This window comes from Lithobates pipiens, unplaced genomic scaffold (genome assembly GCF_037356315.1).
Source record: "Lithobates pipiens isolate NorthernLeopardFrog02 unplaced genomic scaffold, aLitPip1_a1.2 Scaffold_19, whole genome shotgun sequence".
Lineage (NCBI taxonomy): Eukaryota > Metazoa > Chordata > Amphibia > Anura > Ranidae > Lithobates > Lithobates pipiens.
This window is the reverse complement of record NW_027507764.1, coordinates 208,056,078-208,079,832: the sequence shown is the minus strand read 5'-3', so window position 1 is coordinate 208,079,832 and position 23,755 is coordinate 208,056,078. Positions and strand designations below refer to the sequence as shown.

General features: G+C 40.2%; 1 protein-coding gene across 1 annotated transcript in view; it reads left to right on the top strand.

Moving 5' to 3' along the window:
• The window catches only part of EEPD1 (endonuclease/exonuclease/phosphatase family domain containing 1), a 190,143-nt gene extending 167,713 nt beyond the window's left edge, over nucleotides 1-22,430 (top strand). Inside the window, exons 5-7 of the mRNA XM_077491666.1 lie at nucleotides 4,883-5,009; nucleotides 11,089-11,283; nucleotides 21,692-22,430. Of these exons, the coding sequence (XP_077347792.1) occupies nucleotides 4,883-5,009; nucleotides 11,089-11,283; nucleotides 21,692-21,891 (522 nt within the window). The 3' untranslated portion in view covers nucleotides 21,892-22,430. The remainder of the gene's footprint in view (nucleotides 1-4,882; nucleotides 5,010-11,088; nucleotides 11,284-21,691) is intronic.
• Nucleotides 22,431-23,755: the final 1,325 nt, after the last annotated feature.

The following is a 23,755-nucleotide window of genomic DNA, read 5'->3' as shown; positions in this document are numbered from 1 at the left end:
TTTTTGCTATAATAAATATCCCCAAAAAAGACATAAAATTTTTTATTTCTTCCACAGTTTAGGCCAATATGTATACATCTACATGTTTTTGGTTTAAAAAAAAAAAAATCGCAATAAGTGTATATTGATTGGTTTGCGCAAAAACTTTGGCATTTTTATTATTCATTTTTTTCTTTTACTAGTAATGGCGGCGATCTGCGATTTTTTTTTTTTTTTTTTTTTTTTTATCATGACTGTGACATTGCGGTGGACATATCGGACACTTTTGACACTAGCTAAAAATAGCCATTGATTACTGTTTAAATGTCACTGGCAGGGAAGGGGTTAAACACTAGGGGGCGATCAAGGGGTTATGTGTATTCCCTCAGTGTGTTCTAACTGTAGGGGGGATGGGCTCACTACAACATGACAGGGATTACTGCTCCGGATGACAGGGAGCAGTAGATCCCTGTCATGTTGCTAGGCAGAACAGGGAAATGCCTTGTTTACATAGGCATCTCCCTGTTCTGCATCTCTTCACCGCAATCACGGGCCGCTGGGGAACATTGAGTTTGCGGGACACGCGGGCACGCTCCCGCAGCGCATGTGCACCTGCCCGGTAGGCAGGAATTTCAAATGGACGTACGGGTATGCCCTTTTGCCTGCCCGTGCCATTCTGCTGGTGTAAATCGGCATGTGGCGGTTGGCACGTGGTTAAAAGCCAGCAGCTGCAGTATGTGTAGCTGCTGGTTTTTAATTTTTGTAGCGGTGGGCGTACCTCCGATTTAAAAAGTGTTAGCTGGAATTTAGCACTAATTTGTTAGGCAAATCCATCTAAATCTGCTAGTGCATCCAGCCCTCTCCCCAGTCTGACAATGCTGCTGTCCAAAGGTGTCTCCGTTGCGCCTCCGGTGCAGTGGAGACACCCTAAAGCTGGCTACACATTATACAATTTTTTTGTTCAATTTCCTTTTAGATTTACCTTCAACTATGTAGTGCAAGGGCCTGCCTGATTGCATACAATTTGAACGTGTTTCGGCACTGCGTCGCTTTAGCTGACAATTGCGCGGTCGTGCGACGTTGTACCCAATCAAAATTGCCATCCTTTTTTTCCCCACAAATAGAGCTTTCTTTTGCAGGAACTGAACTGCCTACATTAACTTCAGTCTTTTTTACCATGCACTTTACCTAAAGAGGGAGCAACTGATAAAAGAGAAACACAAAAACTAGACAAAAGATTTGACTTATTATAGTCAGGTAGGCTTTATCTATAAGGTATTGCTCCATTATTTAGCCCTACTTACGTTGCTTGTATATGACTCAGAGTCACCAGTTAGGAGTTCACTTGAAGTGTATTCAAAGTTAAGGTCAGATGACCTAATGCAGGTAATTGATGTTTTAGGGAGGAGGTCATGCAGTTGTCATGGCAACAACTGTCTTGCGCAATTTTAACAACTTAAACACTCAAAGCAAGCAGTTAAATACACACATTAAGTACATATAGGCTGTTTTGTCTGCCACAGGGTTTATATTTCTGTTCATCCTGTTCTGAGATTTGCTCAGCTTTACCATACTGCACAGTCCTATCGGGCAGGGCAGGAGACATTATTTTCTTTTCCCTTGTTGCAGTTAAAGTAGCCGTAAACCCTTACCTTATAAAACAACCCATTCAGTTTAAAATAGAAATGAAAGGCAAAACATTTGTGTATACATATAAAACACATTATAAATAACCCCCCCCCCCTTTTTTTTAAGTGATCACATACCCCCTGTTCTCAGCTGCATAAGAGGCTTAGAGAGCTGGGGGAAGAGAAACAGCAGCACACTGGTCTACCCAGTAAATGTCTGTGTAGAGAGGGGTGGGTGTGTCAGCAGAAGTCTGATCATTGGAGGAGAGCAGGCTGAGTTCCCAGCACAGTCAGAAAACTGACCACACTGTGCTCTCATGCGTAGTGCGATCAGTTTTTTAATAGGAAAAGCAAAGGGACTGTCAGGAACACCAGGTATTCCACACAAAGGAAGCAATACAAAGGGAACAGGATATTTTTCCATAAACATACAGCACAGCAGGCACATATCGGAATTTGAAATGTTGGGTTTACATATTATTTAAGTGAATACCAGACTTTCTGGTCAGTAAATGGATAAGCAGCAGACTGTGTGTCCCGCAAACTCAATGTTCCCCAGCGGCCCGTGATTGCGGTGAAGAGATGCAGAACAGGGAGATGCCTATGTAAACAAGGCATTTCCCTGTTCTGCCTAGCAACATGACAGGGATCTACTGCTCCCTGTCATCCGGAGCAGTAATCCCTGTCATGTTGTAGTGAGCCCATCCCCCCTACTGTCACTCTGCTCCCTTATACTGTCAATATGCCCCTTGTAGTGTAGCATAATTGATTGGCTCGTTGTGCTCAATCTCCCTGTCCCAGCCTACAGGGACTGCAAAAGGCTGATGCCAAGTCAAATTCAGGTACTTAAACTATGTGTAAGGATATATTAATGAAAAGAGAGCTGCATTATTATTATATAGCATTTAGATAGCGCCAACAGCGCTTTACAAAATAAAGGGAAACAATACAATTTCAAAACAGTTCAAGTCAGGAAATTTGAGAGGTTAGGAGGACACTGCTTGTGAAAATTTAAAACTGTAAAGTGAAGGCACACTGTGAGTTAAAGTAGAACTATAGGCAAAACTTTTTTCTACATTTTGGATAGAGCAAGGGAGGGTTATAACCCCTGTCAGATTATTTTTTAGTTTTTTTGCCATCTAGGTCCCATTGCAGAGATCTCCCTTCACTTCCTGTCCCATAGCCAAACAGGAAGTAAAAGGAAATCCCTGCAAACAAAGGGAATTCCTTGGGGACACTTAGGCCACCAAAACTAGTGTCCCCTTTGGAAAATTTCCCCCCTATTAGTTTTCTGGGGACAACCCAAAAATTGGGATTTTCTTTTACTTTCACTTTTAATGATGGTAAACACGATAAATAGGGCAAATCTCTGTAACAGGGACACAGACAGCAATTAAAACTGACAGGTGTTCTAATTTATCTCTACTCTATCCAAAATAGTTATATTTTAAGTCCAAGGAGCTGCTTATCTCTATTATTTAGATCTGACATCAAGATGGCTATCACTGTGCTTCTGGGAGCCCAGTGCTGATACTTCAGGTCTAAGCATCTTCAACATTATAATTGGTGCAGCTGCTATGCCTGTCCCTCCCCTCCTACTGCCCAATCACAGAAGCCTTTGTATTATGTGAAGTCAATCACAAAATGCAAAGGCTTCTCTGAATGGGCGTCAGAGGTGAGGGGTAGGCATAGCTGCTCTGTGTGCCTCTCTCTCCTCTCTCACATGTTTTAGCAGAGCAAAAAAACTGTCAGATATAAATAATAGAGATAAGTTCAGGAGATTTCATGCCCTGAAATACAGCTTTCAAATCTTTGTGTCTTTTTTTTTTCCTTCAGTTAAGGTTTAGGGCTAAATATTCAGATTCTTGCATTACCCCAATTTTCAAAACCTAGGAAAGCTTTAAAAATCTCACACAAAAATCACACACAAAAATGTGAAACCGATCCCTTATTGATCCCATTAGGGAAAACTTCAATGAGAGTTACAAGCTACTGCACACTCTTATCGCAGCACAATGGGCAAAAAACTCAGAAGGGCCATATGGTGCAATAAAAGTAAATAAATGTTCTTAGGGAAAAGCTCCTTCCATAGTATGTACAGATGTGGTGACTGTCACATCTGTCGCTTGGTTGACAAAACGAAGATGTTCTTTAATGCCGATAGATCTCAGTCTTTTCAAATTGGGTCCTTTTTTTGCGAAACAACAAGGGTCATCTGTCAAATTTGTTACATTTGTGAGAGGCAATATATTTGCAAGACCAAGCACAAACCATTTGGTAAGCACTTAAAGTGATACTAAAACACAATTTAATTTACATGATCCTTTTCTGTAAGTGGATGATGGCACTGTAATTTTAATTAAAAAAAAAAATCTACTTTTTTCCTAATCCAATATAGAGTTGTCACATGACTAAGATCTTTTCCAGCCTGTCTGCGGGGCTGCTCAGATGTGATAGGGAGGAAACTCTCAGCATGGCAGCTAATGCACATGCTCAGTTTTTAGTGAGCTTCTAACACTACCCTGCAAAATCCTCAACTGCATTGGGGACATGGACGGAAGGGGGAGAGAGAATAGCAGGATCAACCAGGTGTTTTGCAGAATACAGAAAACGAATCCCATAGTGAATGAGTATGAACAGCATGTAATAAAACATTTATTGATAGTTTTTAATGATGTGGGTTTAATTACACTATAACTGAGAGGTGTCATGAATCCAATGTTGGACTGAACAGTAAAGGAGACTTATCACTTACATGGTGATTTTGATGAAGTACATGTTGGAAACTCTGGCTCCTGCTGGATTAAAAATGAGATGGACTTTCGTGTTTTGCAGTTGATTTTTCCCATTTGCTCCCTCTGTATGATGTTTCTTCTGAATTAAAGAGGGGTGATATTACTGTCCCAAATATCAACAACACAGTGGGACAGAGATATTTGTGTACCAGGGGACTTACAATCAATGCGATTTAATAAAGAGATTTAATACCATTCCCCTATACCTTCTTATCCCTTTAAAGTCCACATTTTTCAATGAGTTCGCGTGACTCAAAATGTGGGCTACCAAACGGTGGAGCAGAACGTTAAAGGGATTATCCTAAATGTCACTGGTTGTCTTTAGAATGCAGGAAACTGTACGAGTATGAAGATCCCCTAAATCTGTTGCCTTATGAGGGTTGTCATTTGAGTCTGTTTTGGGAATTTCTCCTACAATGTGTCCAGTCATGTTTTATTGTGTAACTTTCCTTCATTAACCTTTTGAAATTTACTTTTAAGGTTGGAATGAATGATGTGACCCTGGTAAATATTCACCTGCGCCCTCCCCCAAATGAAGTTGGAAAGCAGCAGAGTGACGGCCACAAACCACCCACCTTTGGACAAACATTGCAGGAGACCTTGAAAGGTATGTAAGGCAGCAATGACCAGTCTATCTAAACATGACCCAGCCTGCCTCTCATCATCATTCCAGGAATGCCTCCTATCAGCGAGAATGTTAACTTATTGTCCATTTCCAGCGGTTTGCAGGTGATAAATTGCTAAGCAGCTTTAGGATTTTCAAACACTTTGTAAATATTACATTAGCAAAAATATTTCAAACTGAGTCTGTATGTATTTCATGAATTATGCATAAAGGTGAACTGACTGCATGTACTTTCACATTGGGGTGGAGGGGCATTAGCTCCGCTTTACCGCTGTAATGGCGGCGCTTTTCAGACGCTAGCGGGGTGCTTTTAACCCCCGCTAGTGGCCGAATAAAGGGTTCAAAGTGCCCACAAAGTGCCGCTGCCAAATCGCTTTACAGGCGCTTTGTCAGCGGTGCCTATTGATTCCAATGGCAGGGGCGGTGGAGGAGCGGTGTATACACCACTCCCACACCACCCGAAAGATGCTGCTTGCAGGACTTTTTCTAACGTTCTGCAAGCGCACCGCCTTAGTGTGAAAGCACTCGGGCTCTTATACTGGGGCTGCAGGAGAGGCATTTTTCAAGCGCTTTACAGGCATTATTTTTATCCCAAAAGCAACTGAAAAGCGCCCCAGTGTGAAAGAGGTCTAATGCCGCATACACACGATCGGAATTCCAGCCAGAAAAAGACTGATGAGAGCTTTTCATCGGAAAATGCGACCGTGTGTATGCTCCATCGGAATTCAGCTGTCCGAATTTACGCCAGCCACAAATTGATAGCATGTTCTCAAACTTTCTATCGGAAATTTCGATCGTGTGTTTGCAATTCCGACACACCAAAAATCACGCATGCTCAGATTCAACTACGAGACGGAAGCTATTGGCTACTAGCTATTGAACTTCCTTTTTCTAGTCCCGTCGTACATTTTGTACGCCACCGTGTTATCGGAATTTGATGTGACCGTGTGTAGGCAAGACAGCTTGAGCCAAATTCCGTCTGGAAAACCATCAGAGCTTTTTCCGACGAGAATTCCAATCGTGTGTACGCGGCATAAGAGTTTAGGTTGTGTTTCAGGCTATTAAAAGTATTTCTAGTAACCAGAAATCAGATTTAAGAACATAATTCAGCAGACCAGTAGTGCTTTTCTCACAACAGTGTACTCATAAAAAGTCACAAACCACTGTAGGGCGATTGGAAAGTTTTAATAACAAAACTACAGGAAAGTAGCGCCATTTACTTACAGTTTATACTTTTGCCTAACCCATGTGCTAATTTCTTGCATTGTGTATGTAGTATAGTGAAACAGAATCACAAATTGCTACTGTACATAATACAAACACAACCATTATGTTCTAATACTGGATTGTATTGCATTATTCTGGAAAGGACAGGATTCTAATTTGACTAAATTCTTGTTTTTCACCCCGTCAGCTGTTCTCCAACAGGCCCTCTGCTCCCCCAACTACATTCGGCATGTGAGAACAGTGTTAACTTATTGGGTCTTTGAAAGTGTTGCAGTCAGCATATAACCATTTCATAAATGGGAATGGGTTCTCTCTCTATCCTGTAGTGTTTAATATAGGTAAACTACAGAACATTAGACAGCAGGAGGCAAGTGGGAGGTAATGGGGCAGGAAAACTTGTATTCTTTGAATGGGCATTGGGATGAAACCATTTATCAATGTAGACTTAAAAAGAAACAAAAAAAGGCAATGCAGGACATCTCTACAATACATGCACATTCAGCACACAACATTTTTGTGGACTAAGTGGTGTCAGCCCTTCCTGTTGTCTTTTGCTAATCTACTCAGCCACTCTAAATCCAGTCATAGATGGGTCGAATCTCAGCCACTTCAGCAGGGCATGGGCAGGCTGATTGTACCCAAGTCTATCCATTGATCAACTTGGGTACAACCAGCATGTCAGATTTTTCATGTGACTATTGCCAGTGGCTATAGCCACTAGCAATAATCACTGTGTGTTCTTCCAGCAGAGACAGCTCCCCTGCTGGGAGAACACAATAGCTCTGCGGGAGGGGATCGATGTTGATGGGAGAATCTACAAATTTTCTTTCCTGAAACCTGTGGCTACAGAAAAAAAATTGCACCATCAATGGCCAGCTTCACTAGATGTCACTTCTACAAGATGACAACTAATGGTGCATACACGTGATCAGACTATCCGCCGGACTTTCAAGCGGAGGTCCGCCGAACTTTCAAGCGGAGGTCCGCCGGACTTGCCCACACATGACCGGACTTTTCTGGCAGACAGTCCGCAGGACTCTTGGCGGAGGTCCATCTGACTTTTTAAATGAACGGACTTGCCCACACATGGAGTAAAGTCCGTTCATTTTGAACGTGTCTTGAGGTACGACAGGACTAGCGAAGGAAGTCAATGTCGCCGCCTCCATCTGCTAGCCCCGTCGCCTGTTATGGATTTAAAGGGGAACCCCTACGCCGAAAAAAAACAGCGTGGGGGTCCCCCCGCCAAGGTCCATACCAGACCCTTATCTGAGCACGCAGCCCGGCCGGTCAGGAAAGGGGGTGGGGATGAGCGGGCTGCGGCCCCTCCACCCCAAAGCACCTTGTCTCCATGTTGATGAGGACAAGAGCCTCTTTGTCGGCCATTGGTTGTCGGGGTCTGCGGGAGGGGGGCTTATCAGAATCCGGGAGCCCCCTTTAATAAGGGGGACCCCGGCCCCCCACCCTATGTGAATGAGTATGGGATACATGGTACCCCTACCCATTCACCTGAAGGAAAAAGTGTTAACAAAAAAAAACAACACAGTTTATTAGACAGCTTTGGGGGTCTTCTTCCGACTTCGGGGGTCTTCTCGCCGGGCTCCGCTATCTTCTGCTCTTTTACTGCTCTTTTACTAGGGGAGGAGCCGCTTTATTCTTCGTCGTCTGTGCCGTCCTGGGGTCTTCTTCCTACTTCGGGGGACTTGTCCCGCTCTTTGTTTCCTCTGCCGGGCCTCCGCTATCTTCTTCCAGCTCTTTTACTAGCGTTGGCCCGGTCTTCTGTCAGGGACGCGTTACGCGGCGACTTATATAGGCATAAGGGGCGGGGTCACCGGGTGATGTCGCATGGTGACCCTGCCCCTTATGATGTCACAGTCCCAGCATCCCCCGGGACAAAGCACCCCACGTGTTGAGGATACGTGACCTGGTACGGCTCGGGGGGGGGGGGATGCTCGGTGACGGGGCCGGGCTGCATGCTCAGATAAGGGTCTGGTATGGACTTTGGGGGACCCCCACGCCGTTTTTTAGGCGTAAGGGTTCCCCTTTAAACCCATACCAGGCGACATAGCTAGCAAGGTGTCAATCTCTCCAATGGTGGCAGCGACATTGACTTCCTTCGCTAGTCCCATCTACCTGGAATCACGTTCAAAATGAACGGACTTTACTCCGTGTGTGGGCAAGTCCGTTCATTTTAAAAGTACAGCGGACTAGCACACAGAAGAGCGGATTGTCCGGCAGACAATTTTTAGTCAAGACTTCTTTCTCTAAGTCCGCCAGACTTTTGGGAAGAAAAAGTCCGCCGGAGCCCACACACGGGGGGAATTCCGCCAAACCAAGTCCATCGGATAGTCCGATCGTGTGTACGCGGCATAAGACAACTTAATTGGCTCTTTGAAATATCGCAAAAAGTATACAGAGCACAAAGGACAACTCTGAATTTCTGACACGCTCATCAGGTTTTTTGTCACATATTATATCAAAAATATATAATAACACACTACCCATTGTACAGTATATGAAAAGGAAGCAAATATGAGAAGTTCATAGGATCTTTGGGAGAAGGTTCTTCCCTTCATCTCATAGTCACAATTACTGTATTGTGCTGACTAATTGCTTCAAATGACCATCATTTGAAGGATTTATGCTAGGCCTAATTACGCAATTTTTTTTTGTGGGGTAGCATAGAGGCTAAAGAGGTGCATTCTTACCTTGTCTTGTGTTCTACACCATCTAAAAACAGTGATGGACAAATCTGCTCAGATATGCTATGACAACAATCCAACAAATCCATACCTGTGCTCTGCTCCTTGGGTCACATTTCTGCAGCACTAAGTGACCTGGTAAAGAGGTCCTTTGGACTTCTTACCTGTAATTAAGCACAAGCCCTGATGCCATCCCCACTCTTGAAGTACCCATACCCTTCACCCATCTCTTGTTGACCTCCAGTAATGAAGTTCAAGGGCTGGCAAATTGGTTTGCCATTATTGATATTTTGAACTTGGTGAAGTTCAAATGGAAGTATATCCTGTAAGTCATGTTGGCATGGCACACCCATAAGCCTATGTGCTGCCCTTTCAGAAGAAGAAGCATTTGTTTACTGGCTAATTAGCTCAGTGACTGGAGGTGACTAAGGGACCCATGTTCTGGAAGGAATGTGGGCTGGAGAATAACTGTACATTCTGAATGTTGGATATAAACTGCTAAGGGATAAAAGGACCCCTTTACCAGTCACAATATTCAATAGTCAAACTACAATATTGGCCTTATTTGCTGCAAACCAGTTCTCACATCAGTACGGGTGGGCTAATTGTTATCTGAACAATTTGATCCAAAGGTTCTTAAAACCGTAAGCACATTCAAAGATGTGGCTTTTGTGCATGGTTTAATGTTAAACATTAACATTGACTGTGTGTTTAGTGCACATATTAACTGGTTTTAATACATTTTTCAATTCTAGGAAATATTTGCTGCACCGTTGAGGGCTGACCAGCTTCTCTGGGCTAAAATCAAAATGATCTCTGTTGGCAGAACCAATACTGCTCCCTAGTGGAGAGCTGTAAGAATGCAATTGTCAGTAATCAAGTAAAGTAGTATAGTATTGTGTAACCAAACCATAATTTAATTATTTGGTTACAGGTAAGTGTGGTTGGTTGCTGCACTCGGCAAATTATTGTTTCTTTTTTATGATGTCCTACTAAGTGAGCCTAAATATAAACTCATTTTATGAAAAAAGGTGTTCTATACACACCACTAACAGCCTCTAAGGAACCAGCATTATTATATAGTATTATTATTAATATTTAAATTATTATTTATTCACTTTCCCTTGCTAAAAGTGGAGTTCTACCATCTGCCATGCATTGATAGCCATCGTTGCTTTTTACTTTACAATACATTACAATAAAAGGGATCTGATTTAAAGATATACTCCAGGCAGCCAGCTAAAGATAAATTTGAGGTATATATCTGATAACTTTTGGAAGCCAAAAAACAGTAAACCTTTGCAGCAAGTTTTATAATCTACACAGCCATACAGAACAGCTTATAGATAGCGCTGAACAATTTTTACCATACACACTGAGAGGTACTACAGAGCTGGGTGGGGGGGAATTTTGTGTAAGGTCACTTTTTCACAGATTTTCTGCAAAGGTGAACTTACACTTTAAAGGGGGCACCATTCAATTCTGCAGCATCAGCACAGCTTGGTCAGAAACCCACCCAAAATCTGCTAATTGGACAACGAAGTGACAGCATCACAATAATGAAGCATCACTGTGCTCATTCTGCTCTCTCCTCCTGCCAGCATGTTATGTATCAGCACATTACCACAGTTGAAATCTGATTTGCTTTTAGTACTACCTGTCTCACACTGAGTGCTGCTGTGGAAGGAAAAAAATAAGGTCATAATGAAAAAAACTAATTGTGTTACGCAAAGACATTGGGGTTGATTTACTAAAACTGAAGAGTGCAGAATCTGGTGCAGCTCTGTACAGAAACCAATCGGCTTCCATTTTTTTTTGGCAAAGCTTAATTGAACAAGCTGAAATTAGAAGCTGATTGGCTACCATGCACAGCTGCACCACATTGTGAACACTCCGGTTTTAGTAAATCAACCCCCATTGCATTTAAAAATACATTTAATGATTTGCTAATGAACAAATAACTGCACTAATTGGGGATTTAATCTCTGCAGTGTAAACGTCAATAATGATGGCAGTTATAGTTCACTGCACTTTATATATTATCTGCATGCTGCCTTATTAAATTAGCCTAGTGTCTTGCTTATTCAGCAGAAATTTGATGGGTTTTGTAAATTTTCATGTGTTTTAATTTTCAGGGGAAAAGGATGTGATCATTTTAGGAGGATTCAGCCAACCTGCGGACAGCAGTAACTTTGATTCTTTAAGAAAAGAAAAGTTCCACAACTTGCTTCCAGCAAACACATTTACAAATATCAGCACAAAGACCCCTCAAGGGAATAGGTCCATGGACAATATCTGGATCAGCAAGAGCTTGAAGAAAGTTTTCACAGGTTAGACCCTTGTGTACTGTGCTCCATATCTGTATAAATGCCCAGCATGAAAATACCCCAAAGTCAGGGTAGGGATTTTCTACAGCGTTTTCTGAAGTTTAGCATAGATGCTAAAATAAAATTACATATCCTTCTTCAAATCTATGTAAATCCCCATGATTGTTAAAATCTGGTGCTTTTCTGCTTCTGTACAGAAGTGGTTAAAGAGACACATTCAAATCAGGTTTTTTATTGCTGTGAATTTCCTCTTATTACTGATACTGGTGATTTCCTATTATAAACACAGCTATAAACCTCAGACAAAAGTCTTAATATGCCTCACTCTGTCCAAAATAAAGAAGTTACCATTTTTTGCAATTTCAACACTTTACAGTTTAACCAATACTCTTTGTTGGCTAACTTTAGTTAATAAAGTAGAACACAAGAAAAAACACATTTTCTCGAAAAACAGTACAATACTATGCTATAGGCTCATTGCAAACATCTAAATATTAGTAGTTAGGTGTGGTCTGATTCATTCTCATGAGTCATGACACATCATTACGCTTACAGTAACATGCCTCGTGCCTCAGATATCTCTTTGGTAACAACTTTAGCATACAGGTGACATTACCAGTTTATCGATTCAGCTTTAACATGCTTAGTAGTAACTTAGGCCAAAATACGTCAATTGGTATTGCCATCTTTCTTCTGAAGTTATAAATAAAGGAGAATTTTGGACACTGGGCACGGATATGGGTGCAGCCCAGCCCCTATATAGATGAGAACTCTCAAACACACATTGGCCATGGGTCTTTGGAAGAGATGCACCAAACAAAAATACATCAATACATTCTTAAAAGAATCCAATTTTTATTCACATATATGATTAAAATCATATTAAAATTCCATAGACTATATCCAATAACATATAGTTGTCTGATAGCACATATTTATAGAAAGAAGATTGGTTGATATCCTATGACTCAACGTGTTTCATTAAATGGAAAAGGAAAACAGTGAAGACAAGAGATTCAGGAAAAGCCCACAAACTGAGTGACTAAGGCCCCTTTCACACTGGGGCGGTGCAGGCGTCGGCGGTAAAGTAAAATGGTAATAATGGGCTAATGGCGCTACCTCAAACCTATTGTTTTGTGTTTATATCCAACTAATTCTTTCTATTATTCCAAATTCAACCATGTGCCACTACAAGTCAGTTATATTCCTTACCCTAAAAAAGGTGAGCACGCACAGTTCTTCACTAACGTGATCGAACACTCAGTCAAAATCCCTAAAAAGCACCCACACTACATGTAAAATCCAAGGATCCCAAACAACATTCAAAATAATTTTGTGATAGTAATTTTTGTGATCCCAAAAAATATTAGTATACTATACAGCCGACTACCATACACAGTGTACAAAACCCCTATTCGGGGGAAAGTTTACACTTATAGTCGCACTGCGTTTGTGCAGTTCCTGTGCAATTGCTATCACTGTGCACAATTTATATTACCACTATAATACCCCGTGGATGGAAAAAATATATATTACAATGAAAGAACAAAAACCACCGAGACCATGAAAAATACAAAAAATAAGACAATAAAAAATAGAAAAATAGAAAAGTCAAAGGCAGCAAAATAAAAAAATAGTAAATGTGCAGGGTGATTCCTAACCCCCTTACGAATGTGAAAAATACAAAAAACCTGAAAAAAGTGTAAATAAAAATCCAAAAAATATCAATAGATTTATGTATCTATATATATAAGGTCCACAAGAAGTCTCTTATCATGTGCTTTCAACCATGCGATTATTCTTTTTCAAATAACAGGAAGGTGACTTTTGTGATTAAGCCTGCTTATTGGTGACTTCCGTGCTCGTTCCCCCTCAAGGGTCCCCACTCACCGAATCCACGCACCCCCTAGGGGGTATGTTGCCTGTAATCTGTGCTCCACTAGGTTGAGGATTCTTCTACTTAACTCTGTCTTCAGCTGGTCTTCCCCAGGGTTTATTGGAAATGATGAGAGAAGGAGGCTTTGTTATCCGCCAGTGGGTCCTCAAGAAAGAAAAAATCTGCTCATGGTGTAGTATTCTCAATAACTGACCACTTGAGAGAAAGGGAAACGGGCTACAAAAAAGGTTCTTCAAAAATAGGCTTTCCCAAAATAATAGCTTCTGCAATGATTTATATACCTTATTAATATGTATATAGCAGAGGACTAATGATCACTCAAAATATGTTTTATTACAAAAATGTTATATAATTACAAAAAAGAGAGAGACAGATTTCGCATATGCTAAAAAATTAGTTTACAGTGCTTAGTGCAAGGAAACGCTTTTTTACAAAAATGTCCCTTTAAACCAGAAATGCGATCTACAGCAATAGCACTATAAGCCTGTAAGTTTAGTATATATATATATATATACCAATAATGTGTCTCAGAAAAGTTTAACAAAAAATGACAAAAACAAAAATAAAATAAAAACCCGAACAGCAGAAAAATATTAAAAAATAAAAAGTAAAAAATAAAATATATCTTAAAAACAACAGTCCTTTTTAGTGCAAACCAGCGCTATACACAGTTGTATGGAGCCTAAGTACCCAATTCTCTGGGGGGTCCCGTTTGTTTAGGCACTACAGGCTTCCCATATACTGGATGCAAAACTACTTATCTTAATGAAGCAGTATTCCTCCTATGGACGGAGGTTTGAAAGAAATTTTAGCACCAGCCCGGTTCGCCCATCCGCAAGGGTAATCCCCTATTCGAACGGCGTGCGCTCCAACTGCGCTCCACCGGGTCAGGCGCACCGGAAGTGACGTGGTGTACGTAATGACGCTGGACGCGTTTCGTCATAGACGTCCTCAGCAGCGATATCACGTACACCCATAACCACGTCTTTAAAGGTGCCTGCACTGCCCATTCCCAGCCTTCAGCCAATCACTGAACTGGGCGGATCTGCCGGTTTGTTTACTTATTGCGTTCCTCATTAGCTCATACGGACTAATCTTTGTGATCATACTACTAATGTTTATATACTAAAACAATGTTTTTTATTATGTTTTTTTATTATCATAAGGGGCCATAACAATAATAGTGGATATATTCTCAATACTCCTTACTTTGTACATAATGCTCTTTAAAGAGAAAGAGAACCGGACTTTCACAGGAATAAAGGGGAAATATTTTTTAGTAGGATTTTTAATGTACCCACCTAGCTCATTAATTTTATTTCACTTATATTGATTTTTATTTCAGGGAAAGGGGGTTTTTTAAATATTTAGTTAACAAATAGGTTCTACATTGCCCTCTAAGTTGTTTATACGCATGGAACCATCCTTGCTATATTTTGCTCATCCCGAGTGTCCCAATACCTTGACCCGGTGTCATTTTGAATTTAATAGTAAATCAAGGAGGTGCTGTTTTCAATATTAAATTTCCTATGATTTCTTGAATTAATTTCCCTATTTCTTATCCCATTCTGGTAATTTCACGGAAATTTCTATTTACTATTTTATATACCAGATATTACCTTGTAAAACTGATGTGAGTCAGGGAGTTTTTATAAATTTTTTAGGTTTTAAATATGAACCTCTTATCAATATTCAAGAGGTTCTTCCTGCTTTTATACCTATATTAACCTCTTCATTCTCAGATAATATCCTATGAACCTCAAATGGGGAACTTAGATTACTTATTCACATTAGTAGGTTTATATTTATTTAACTTGATTATTCGCATATTATTAAATTAGAGCCTCATCCTTATCCTACATTTCCAATGTGAATAGTTAATCTTTGCAAATATATATATATATATGCCATCATTAAGACATAGGGTCATCCTCAATCCTATTCTATATTTCTATTATAAATGATTAATATTTGAAAGCATATATATATATACACCCATATGCTATCATCAATGTACGTATCTATATTATAATCAATCTGGTTTTTAATTTTTTATTTTGTATTTTTTATGTCTGACGCTGAAAAAACCTCTAAAAACACCTTTTTTGGTTCAGTCCATTATATAGTCAATTAAGGAACTAAACCATACAATGAATCAAAAGGAGATGAGAGAACACACACAAAAAAACCGTAGATAGGTGTAATCTACATTTTACATGTACCACGTTTTAGCAATTCCAGTTCACCTACACCTACCACATAGAATTTCATATATATATATATAGGGGGGGCTCTAGGACTGTCTAGCAGACAGTGAGCCTTGGACAAAGATATGTCCCACCTTACTGTCTATGGATTTGCTATAAAGCAATTAAGATCTATATCGATATTTAGCCCTTTAGGGGCCAAAGTATTCAGTCTATATATCCAGCTAGTCTCATTCTGAGATATAAGGGTGGTCATGTTGCCCCCTCTCCAGTTTTGTTTTATGCAATCGATACCATAAAATACCATTTTAGAAGGATCTCTTTGATGGAAAAGATCAAAATGTCTAGATACATTATGATTAGGGAACCCCTTCTTGATGTTATTAACATGTTCCCTAATCCTAATGTATAGTGGTCTAGTGGTTCTGCCCACATATTGTAAATTGCATGGACATTCCAGCACATATGTCACGTGTGTACTGCGACATGTAATGAGTTCTCTGATTTTGTATTCTGTGTGGTCTGTTTTAGATCTAAATGTTTTCCTCCTTCGAGGTTGGGGTTTACTAGCCCTACAAGCCAAGCATTTGTTACACTTATAAAACCCTTTCAATTCTTCCAGAAAGGTACTATTCTTAGGGCCATCGACTACATTGTGTGCTAGCATGTTACGTAGTGTCGGCGCTCTCCTATAGATAAATCTTGGTTTCTTTGGGAGGATTGTTGACAAGACTTTGTCTTCTTGAAGGATAGGCCAATATTTTTTTATTATTTTCTCTATTTCATAATATTGTACATTGTATCCGGTGATAAATGCTAGATCAAATTTTTGTTTTTCTTTCCCCAGAGAATTGGGTACTTAGGCTCCATACAACTGTGTATAGCGCTGGTTTGCACTAAAAAGGACTGTTGTTTTTAAGATATATTTTATTTTTTACTTTTTATTTTTTAATATTTTTCTGCTGTTCGGGTTTTTATTTTATTTTTGTTTTTGTCATTTTTTGTTAAACTTTTCTGAGACACATTATTGGTATATATATATATATACTAAACTTACAGGCTTATAGTGCTATTGCTGTAGATCGCATTTCTGGTTTAAAGGGACATTTTTGTAAAAAAGCGTTTCCTTGCACTAAGCACTGTAAACTAATTTTTTAGCATATGCGAAATCTGTCTATCTCTTTTTTGTAATTATATAACATTTTTGTAATAAAACATATTTTGAGTGATCATTAGTCCTCTGCTATATACATATTAATAAGGTATATAAATCATTGCAGAAGCTATTATTTTGGGAAAGCCTATTTTTGAAGAACCTTTTTTGTAGCCCGTTTCCCTTTCTCTCAAGTGGTCAGTTATTGAGAATACTACACCATGAGCAGATTTTTTCTTTCTTGAGGACCCACTGGCGGATAACAAAGCCTCCTTCTCTCATCATTTCCAATAAACCCTGGGGAAGACCAGCTGAAGACAGTTAAGTAGAAGAATCCTCAACCTAGTGGAGCACAGATTACAGGCAACATACCCCCTAGGGGGTGCGTGGATTCGGTGAGTGGGAACCCTTGAGGGGGAACGAGCACGGAAGTCACCAATAAGCAGGCTTAATCACAAAAGTCACCTTCCTGTTATTTGAAAAAGAATAATCGCATGGTTGAAAGCACATGATAAGAGACTTCTTGTGGACCTTATATATATAGATACATAAATCTATTGATATTTTTTGGATTTTTATTTACACTTTTTTCAGGTTTTTTGTATTTTTCACATTCGTAAGGGGGTTAGGAATCACCCTGCACATTTACTATTTTTTTATTTTGCTGCCTTTGACTTTTCTATTTTTATATTTTTTATTGTCTTATTTTTTGTATTTTTCATGGTCTCGGTGGTTTTTGTTCTTTCATTGTAATATATATTTTTTCCATCCACGGGGTATTATAGTGGTAATATAAATTGTGCACAGTGATAGCAATTGCACAGGAACTGCACAAACGCAGTGCGACTATAAGTGTAAACTTTCCCCCGAATAGGGGTTTTGTACACTGTGTATGGTAGTCGGCTGTATAGTATACTAATATTTTTTGGGATCACAAAAATTACTATCACAAAATTATTTTGAATGTTGTTTGGGATCCTTGGATTTTACATGTAGTGTGGGTGCTTTTTAGGGATTTTGACTGAGTGTTCGATCACGTTAGTGAAGAACTGTGCGTGCTCACCTTTTTTAGGGTAAGGAATATAACTGACTTGTAGTGGCACATGGTTGAATTTGGAATAATAGAAAGAATTAGTTGGATATAAACACAAAACAATAGGTTTGAGGTAGCGCCATTAGCCCATTATTACCATTTTACTTTTAAACATAACCTGGGTTTCAGATTGTGTTCTTAGGGAGGCAGCAACCTCATAGTGACTAATATAAATAGGTCCAACTTTTATATATGTATTTTCTACACTGCTATACCTCATAAAATACTGCAATTAGTAATACATTATCAATAGAGTCAGGGGGAGATATAGGCATTCACATATATCCCTGTGTGACTGTGACCTGTTCCATAAGCGCGGCCTTTCGTGTACAGTCGGCGGTAAAGTGCCGCTATTTTTAGCGGCGCTTTACCGTCATTTTAGCGGTGGTCTGCGGGCACTAGCGGGGTGGTTTTAACCCCCGCTAGCGGCCGAAAAAGGGTTAAAACCGCCCGGCGGTATTGCCGCGTTGTCCCATTGATTTCAATGGGTAGGAGCGGTTTAGGAGCGGTGAATACACCGCTCCTTCACCGCTCCAAAGATGCGGCTAGCAGGACTTTTTTCACTGTCCTGCCAGCGCACCGCTCCAGTGTAAAAGCCCTCCGGATTTCACACTGGAGTGAAAGGGGCCAGTTTTTTTTCAGGCGCTACACAGGCGCTATTTTTAGCGCTGTAACGCCTGAAAACCGCCCCAGTGTGAAAGGGGCCTAACCTAAAAAAGAGAAAGACCCATTGGTCATCCAAGACTAATTACTTTGATGCAGCCACTGAATCTTCATAGAATTCTTTCGATATGAACAGCCTATCAATGTATTTCTAAAAAGCTTTTATTTCCTTGCGGATATTTTTTCTGGTATTTTTCTCAGTTTCTCTCCTTTTTATTACAGTATACTGATGACATGGTCTCTCTGCAGATAGTCTATCCAATAGTACTAGGGTTCATCAGTAAAGTAAGGTGCTATCATATTAAACCAACATCTTATGAGGCAATAAACTATTTTCACATTTGTGTATCAAAGATGAAGACAAATGAGCTTCATGCTAAAGTGAAAAACATTACTATCCAAATAAACACCAATTGAATATGGTGATAACAAAGATAATTGTAATAAAGTAATTTAAACAAAACAAATGTGACACAAAATGATAAAAGTGAGTAGAAAGTGAGAAATTATGCAATATATATATATATATATATATATATATATATATATATATATATATATAAAATATGGAATAAATAAATCATTGGTTAGGCTTTAAAATCCTTCTATACACTCCAGTGTTGTTCCAATCAGTCTCTCAGTCCTATCCACCATGCTATGTGCAATATAGTTAAAGAATGCTCCTCCACTCCCAAAAAAGCAAACTGTGCTCTACCACATGTGATAAAACAGATACACTCACCAGAGCCTTATGGTCATCAAGACCAATACAGCCTTTCTGCTACACCAATAAGACCAGATGTGATGATCACTGCATCTCCTGCATTATCCACACACGCCTTCAACATGTAAAATTCTCACGTCCAATATATGTCATCAACTCCCCAAAAGACAAATGACAGGGTGTTCAAGTTTGATACACAAATGAGCAAACATTTTATAGTCTCATAAGATTTTGGTTTACTGGGCCTAGCACCTTACTTTACTTATGGACTCTATTGTTTAGTGTATTAATCACAAGCTGTCACAGAATTTATGCACAATTTTTATGGTTGTCACCATTTATATTTTGATCGCATCCAATACTACTATCTCCTTCAGAAGCAAACTTTATTTTAATGAAACACATCGAGTTGAAGGATAGCAACCAATCATCTTTCTATGTGTATGTGCCATCATACAACTACCGTATATACTCGAGTATAGGCCGACCCGAATATAAGCCGAGGCCCCCAATTTACCCCCAAAAAAACTGGCAAACTTATTGACTCGTGTATAAGCCGAGGGTGAGACATGCCTGTCCATCCCTGTGTGTGTGTCCGTCCATCCCTGTGTGTCCGTCCATCCCTGTGTGTCCGTCCATCCCTGTGTGTCCGTCCATCCATCCCTGTGTGTGTGTGTGTCCATCCATCCATCCATCCCTGTGTGTGTGTGTGTGTGTCCATCCATCCATCCATCCCTGTGTGTGTGTGTGTCCATCCATCCATCCATCCCTGTGTGTGTGTGTCTCCATCCATCCATCCATCCCTGTGTGTGTGTGTCTCCATCCATCCATCCCTGTGTGTGTGTGTCTCCATCCATCCATCCATCCCTGTGTGTGTGTGTCCGTGTGTGTGTGTGTGTGTGTGTGTGTGTGTGTGTGTGTGTGTGTGTGTCCAGCCTACCTGTGTCCCGAGCCTCCGTCCCGTGCCTTGCCTCCTTGCCTCCGTCCCGTGCCGTGCCTTGCCTCCGTCCCGTGCCGTGCCTTGCCTCCGTCCCGTGTCGTGCCTTGCCTCCGTCCCGTGCCGTGCCGTGCCGTGCCTTGCCTTGCCTCCGTCCCGTGCCTTGCCAGGATCGCCGCTCTTCGTCGGCGCCTCGGCGGCCATTCTAAAATTCAAAAGCCGCGCCTCCGCCTTCGCCTGTGATAGGCGGAACACTGAATTTCCCAGCAGCCTGTGTTCCGCCTATCACGGACATCGTCTCATCCTCGTCCGTAGTACGAGGATGAGACGATGTCCGTGATAGGCGGAACACAGGCTGCTGGGAAATTCAGTGTTCCGCCTATCACAGGCGAAGGCGGAGGCGCGGCGTTTGAAGGTTAGAATGTCCGCTGTCTGTCTGCTCGACACGCTGATCGAGCAGGCAGACAGCGATGACTCGAGTATAAGCCGAGGGGGGCACTTTCAGCCTCAAAAAAGAGGCTGAAAATCTCGGCTTATACTCGAGTATATACGGTATGTGTTATTGGATATATTCTAAGGAATTTTAACATTATTTTAATTATATATGTCAATACAAATTGGATTATTTTAAGGATGTATTAATTTATTTTTGTTTGGTGCAACTCTCCCCAAGTCCCATGGGCAATGTGTTTTTCTAAGAGTTGCCTCCTGTCACCTTTCATGACATGTAGAGGAGCATTGGCCTGCACATACTTAATACCAACATGGAGTGGAGAGGCCTAGTATTATAGTAGTTACTAGTAGTATACTAGTTGCTATTTGCATTGTGTTGATAGTGTGTTAAAGTAAACCAGAGTGAACATAAGAAGAAACGTTTTACTTACTATGCAATGGTTATCCCTTGGATCCAGGGATATAGCTAACTGGATTTATATCCAAACCTTTCCTAAAAGTGATGGCTGGTTTCATTGATTTGGAAGACATGCTCAGGAGGGGAATGGGGCAAGGATATGCACAACTTTTACAAAAAAAAAAACAAGGTTTGGATATGACTAATAATAATGGCTTTAATCTCGGGGTCTTCTCATCATTTTTCATTCTTTACTGAAGGTAACCTCTTTGGATTTCTTTTTCTTTCATAAGCTTAGTTTAAATTACCTAGGGTTGGCTTATTCAAATTTTGTCCAAATAGGCTCCACTTGTAGACCTAATATTTTAATTGGACTCCTATGTTTTGTCTACCATTAAGAAAGGACCTTTTAAATACAGGGTTCCCTCTAAGGCTCATTTCACAATAACCAACTCCAATGTTGCATGATTTTCAGTGCAACTTTTGAGTCCGACTTTGATACGACTTTGAAGTGACTTTTTCTGGCATTGAAGTTGTGTCAAAGTCGGATCAAAGTAGTGCAGGAATCTTTTCTAAAGTTGCAGCTACGTCAGTAGTGTCAATTGGAACTGGCTCTCATAGAGATATATGGCATTTCACATGTCCTGAGACTTTGGGTCTCACAAGTCGGATTCCTAAGTCGCAGAAGTGTGAAAGGAGCCTAAAACACAGAAGGACACCTATATAATATGAGAATCCTGAAAATGTATTCTAGGACTCCCAAACCGCAGGTTGTGTACCCTCGTAATCAAGTATACTGTACGTTGCAAGAAAGTATTGACATTTCTTTGCTGCCCGAAAACATATATTTATTTTTGCTATAGCTCACTAAATTTCCCTTTCAACAGGTTACTCCTTGGTGGTAAGAGAGGGCCTCACAAACCCTTGGATTCCAGACAACTGGTCATGGGGAGGCGTAGCTTCAGAGCACTGCCCTATACTAGCAGAATTTTACATGGAGAAAGACTGCAGCAAAAAGGACTTGGCTTCAAAAGCGAATGGAGTCACTGTGGAACGCAATGAAGCAAACTCTAAACATGAAAGATGAAAAGTCAATATAAGCACTTTTATCTCATCAGGAGAGGACATTTCTCCAATATTCTGACTGTGAACTGTGAACAGAACTCCTTTGCTTTCAATATCTGAGATATTAAAGTTTGATTTCAAGTGCCCACCGCCTCTTATGTTAACACCGGATATTTTAGAATATCAGTCTGTGCTAGATAAACCATTGCTTTTTATGATCGGTCTCAGCTTTTAGTGGACATTTATGAACCATACAAAGAGTCTGCACCCAGACGAGAAGGAAACTCTACGTAAACATTTTATTTTTAACTGAATCTTGGTAACTGATGCAATAACATAACATAAGACTGTCAACAGGAGACCATTAATACTGTCAGATTTGTTTTTTGTTCTCAGTGAAATGTATGAAATTACCTGCAGATTGCATGCTTTTTTTACAGTATGCATTGAGAACATTTTCAACTTTTTAACTATGCACTTTTAACCCCTTTAAAGCTACTGAAGCCAGATGGCTTAAAAATGTGATCGAACTATGCCTAAAATAAATGACTCCCAAAAAGAGATTCATTATGTTTGGAATGAGTTTGTTCTTAAAAATATGCCTGTTGAGATTAGACAGTTCAAATTTAAGGGTAGTCAACCCAAAGTGATACAGTATATATGTATATAGGGGGATCTTGTTGGGTTGAGTCAGTCTTTAGTTTCTTTTTTGTGCCAGGAGAAAATGGAACATGGAACTCAAAAAATGGAATACTGAACTCAAAATCTGAATGTGGAACTCTGGATTGGAATACAGAACTCAAAGCTTGGAACTTGGGAATTTGAATCTTAAAACTCAGAATATGGAATTTGGAAATATGGCAAGATCTCCCTGCCATAAATGCCATATTTCATGCCAACCTGTTCCAATCAATGAGTGTTCCAGCACCTCCAGTTGCATAATATAATATTTCGAAATATAATCTAGACGGGACAGGCATACTGTGTATAATGTTCACAGCAGAAATGCAAACCTAGGAAGTTAAGCGCAAAGACGTCACCATAGAGAAAATATGGATACATTAATATTTGAAGGGATGCATTTTTGCCCAATGGCCAATGTAGATATCAATAGGACAAGGGTAGAGAAGCTCATTAATATGCATTATGTATGTCTATACTTGACAGTTGTTTCTAGGAATCAATTTTAGGTGCCAAAACACAGCCTAATGATACATGCAGGTAGTGTAGATTACTATCGGTCTTGTAGGCACCTTGTCATCCATACACAGCAATGAACAATATCCTGCCTGTCCCGCTGCCGCAAAACATGGTTCTTATCTGCATCCAATGACTACTACTGCCTGGAGAATCTTCTACATCTGATTCTCCCATGACTGTGGATTGCCTGATGCTCCACTGCACTCTATGCTTCCTTTCACTGGCTTCTGCTGCTGCCAGTAGTGCAGGTAAGTATCAAAATAATTTTTTACCAGACAGAGTTCTTTTTCAGCAAGTGACAGGGTCAAGTTAACAAGGAAGTCTATCCAAAAAGTATGGAAGTATTGGAACTTTTGTTTTGTTTTATTTTTTTTGTTGTATCGGAGAGTAATTTAGGAAATTGTCTCTTACTTCTGTGACAGGTGGCAACAATTACTGATGTGTTTCTTGCTGTTTACCCGTTGAGGGCATTTCCCTTTTTGTCCTAGGTAACTCCAGTCAGCAGAAGAGGAAGTAAGGGGAATGCAGGAGGAAATGTGGATATAGACCGTGATAAAAACCTGATAGGGGATCTAACCATTTCCCACATATTTTTTACATCTGGTCAGATTTCCACCTAAAACTGAACTCCAGGAATTATCCAGGGGCCATGATCTTTTGGGTTTTGTGCATGTAGCTTCCACTCA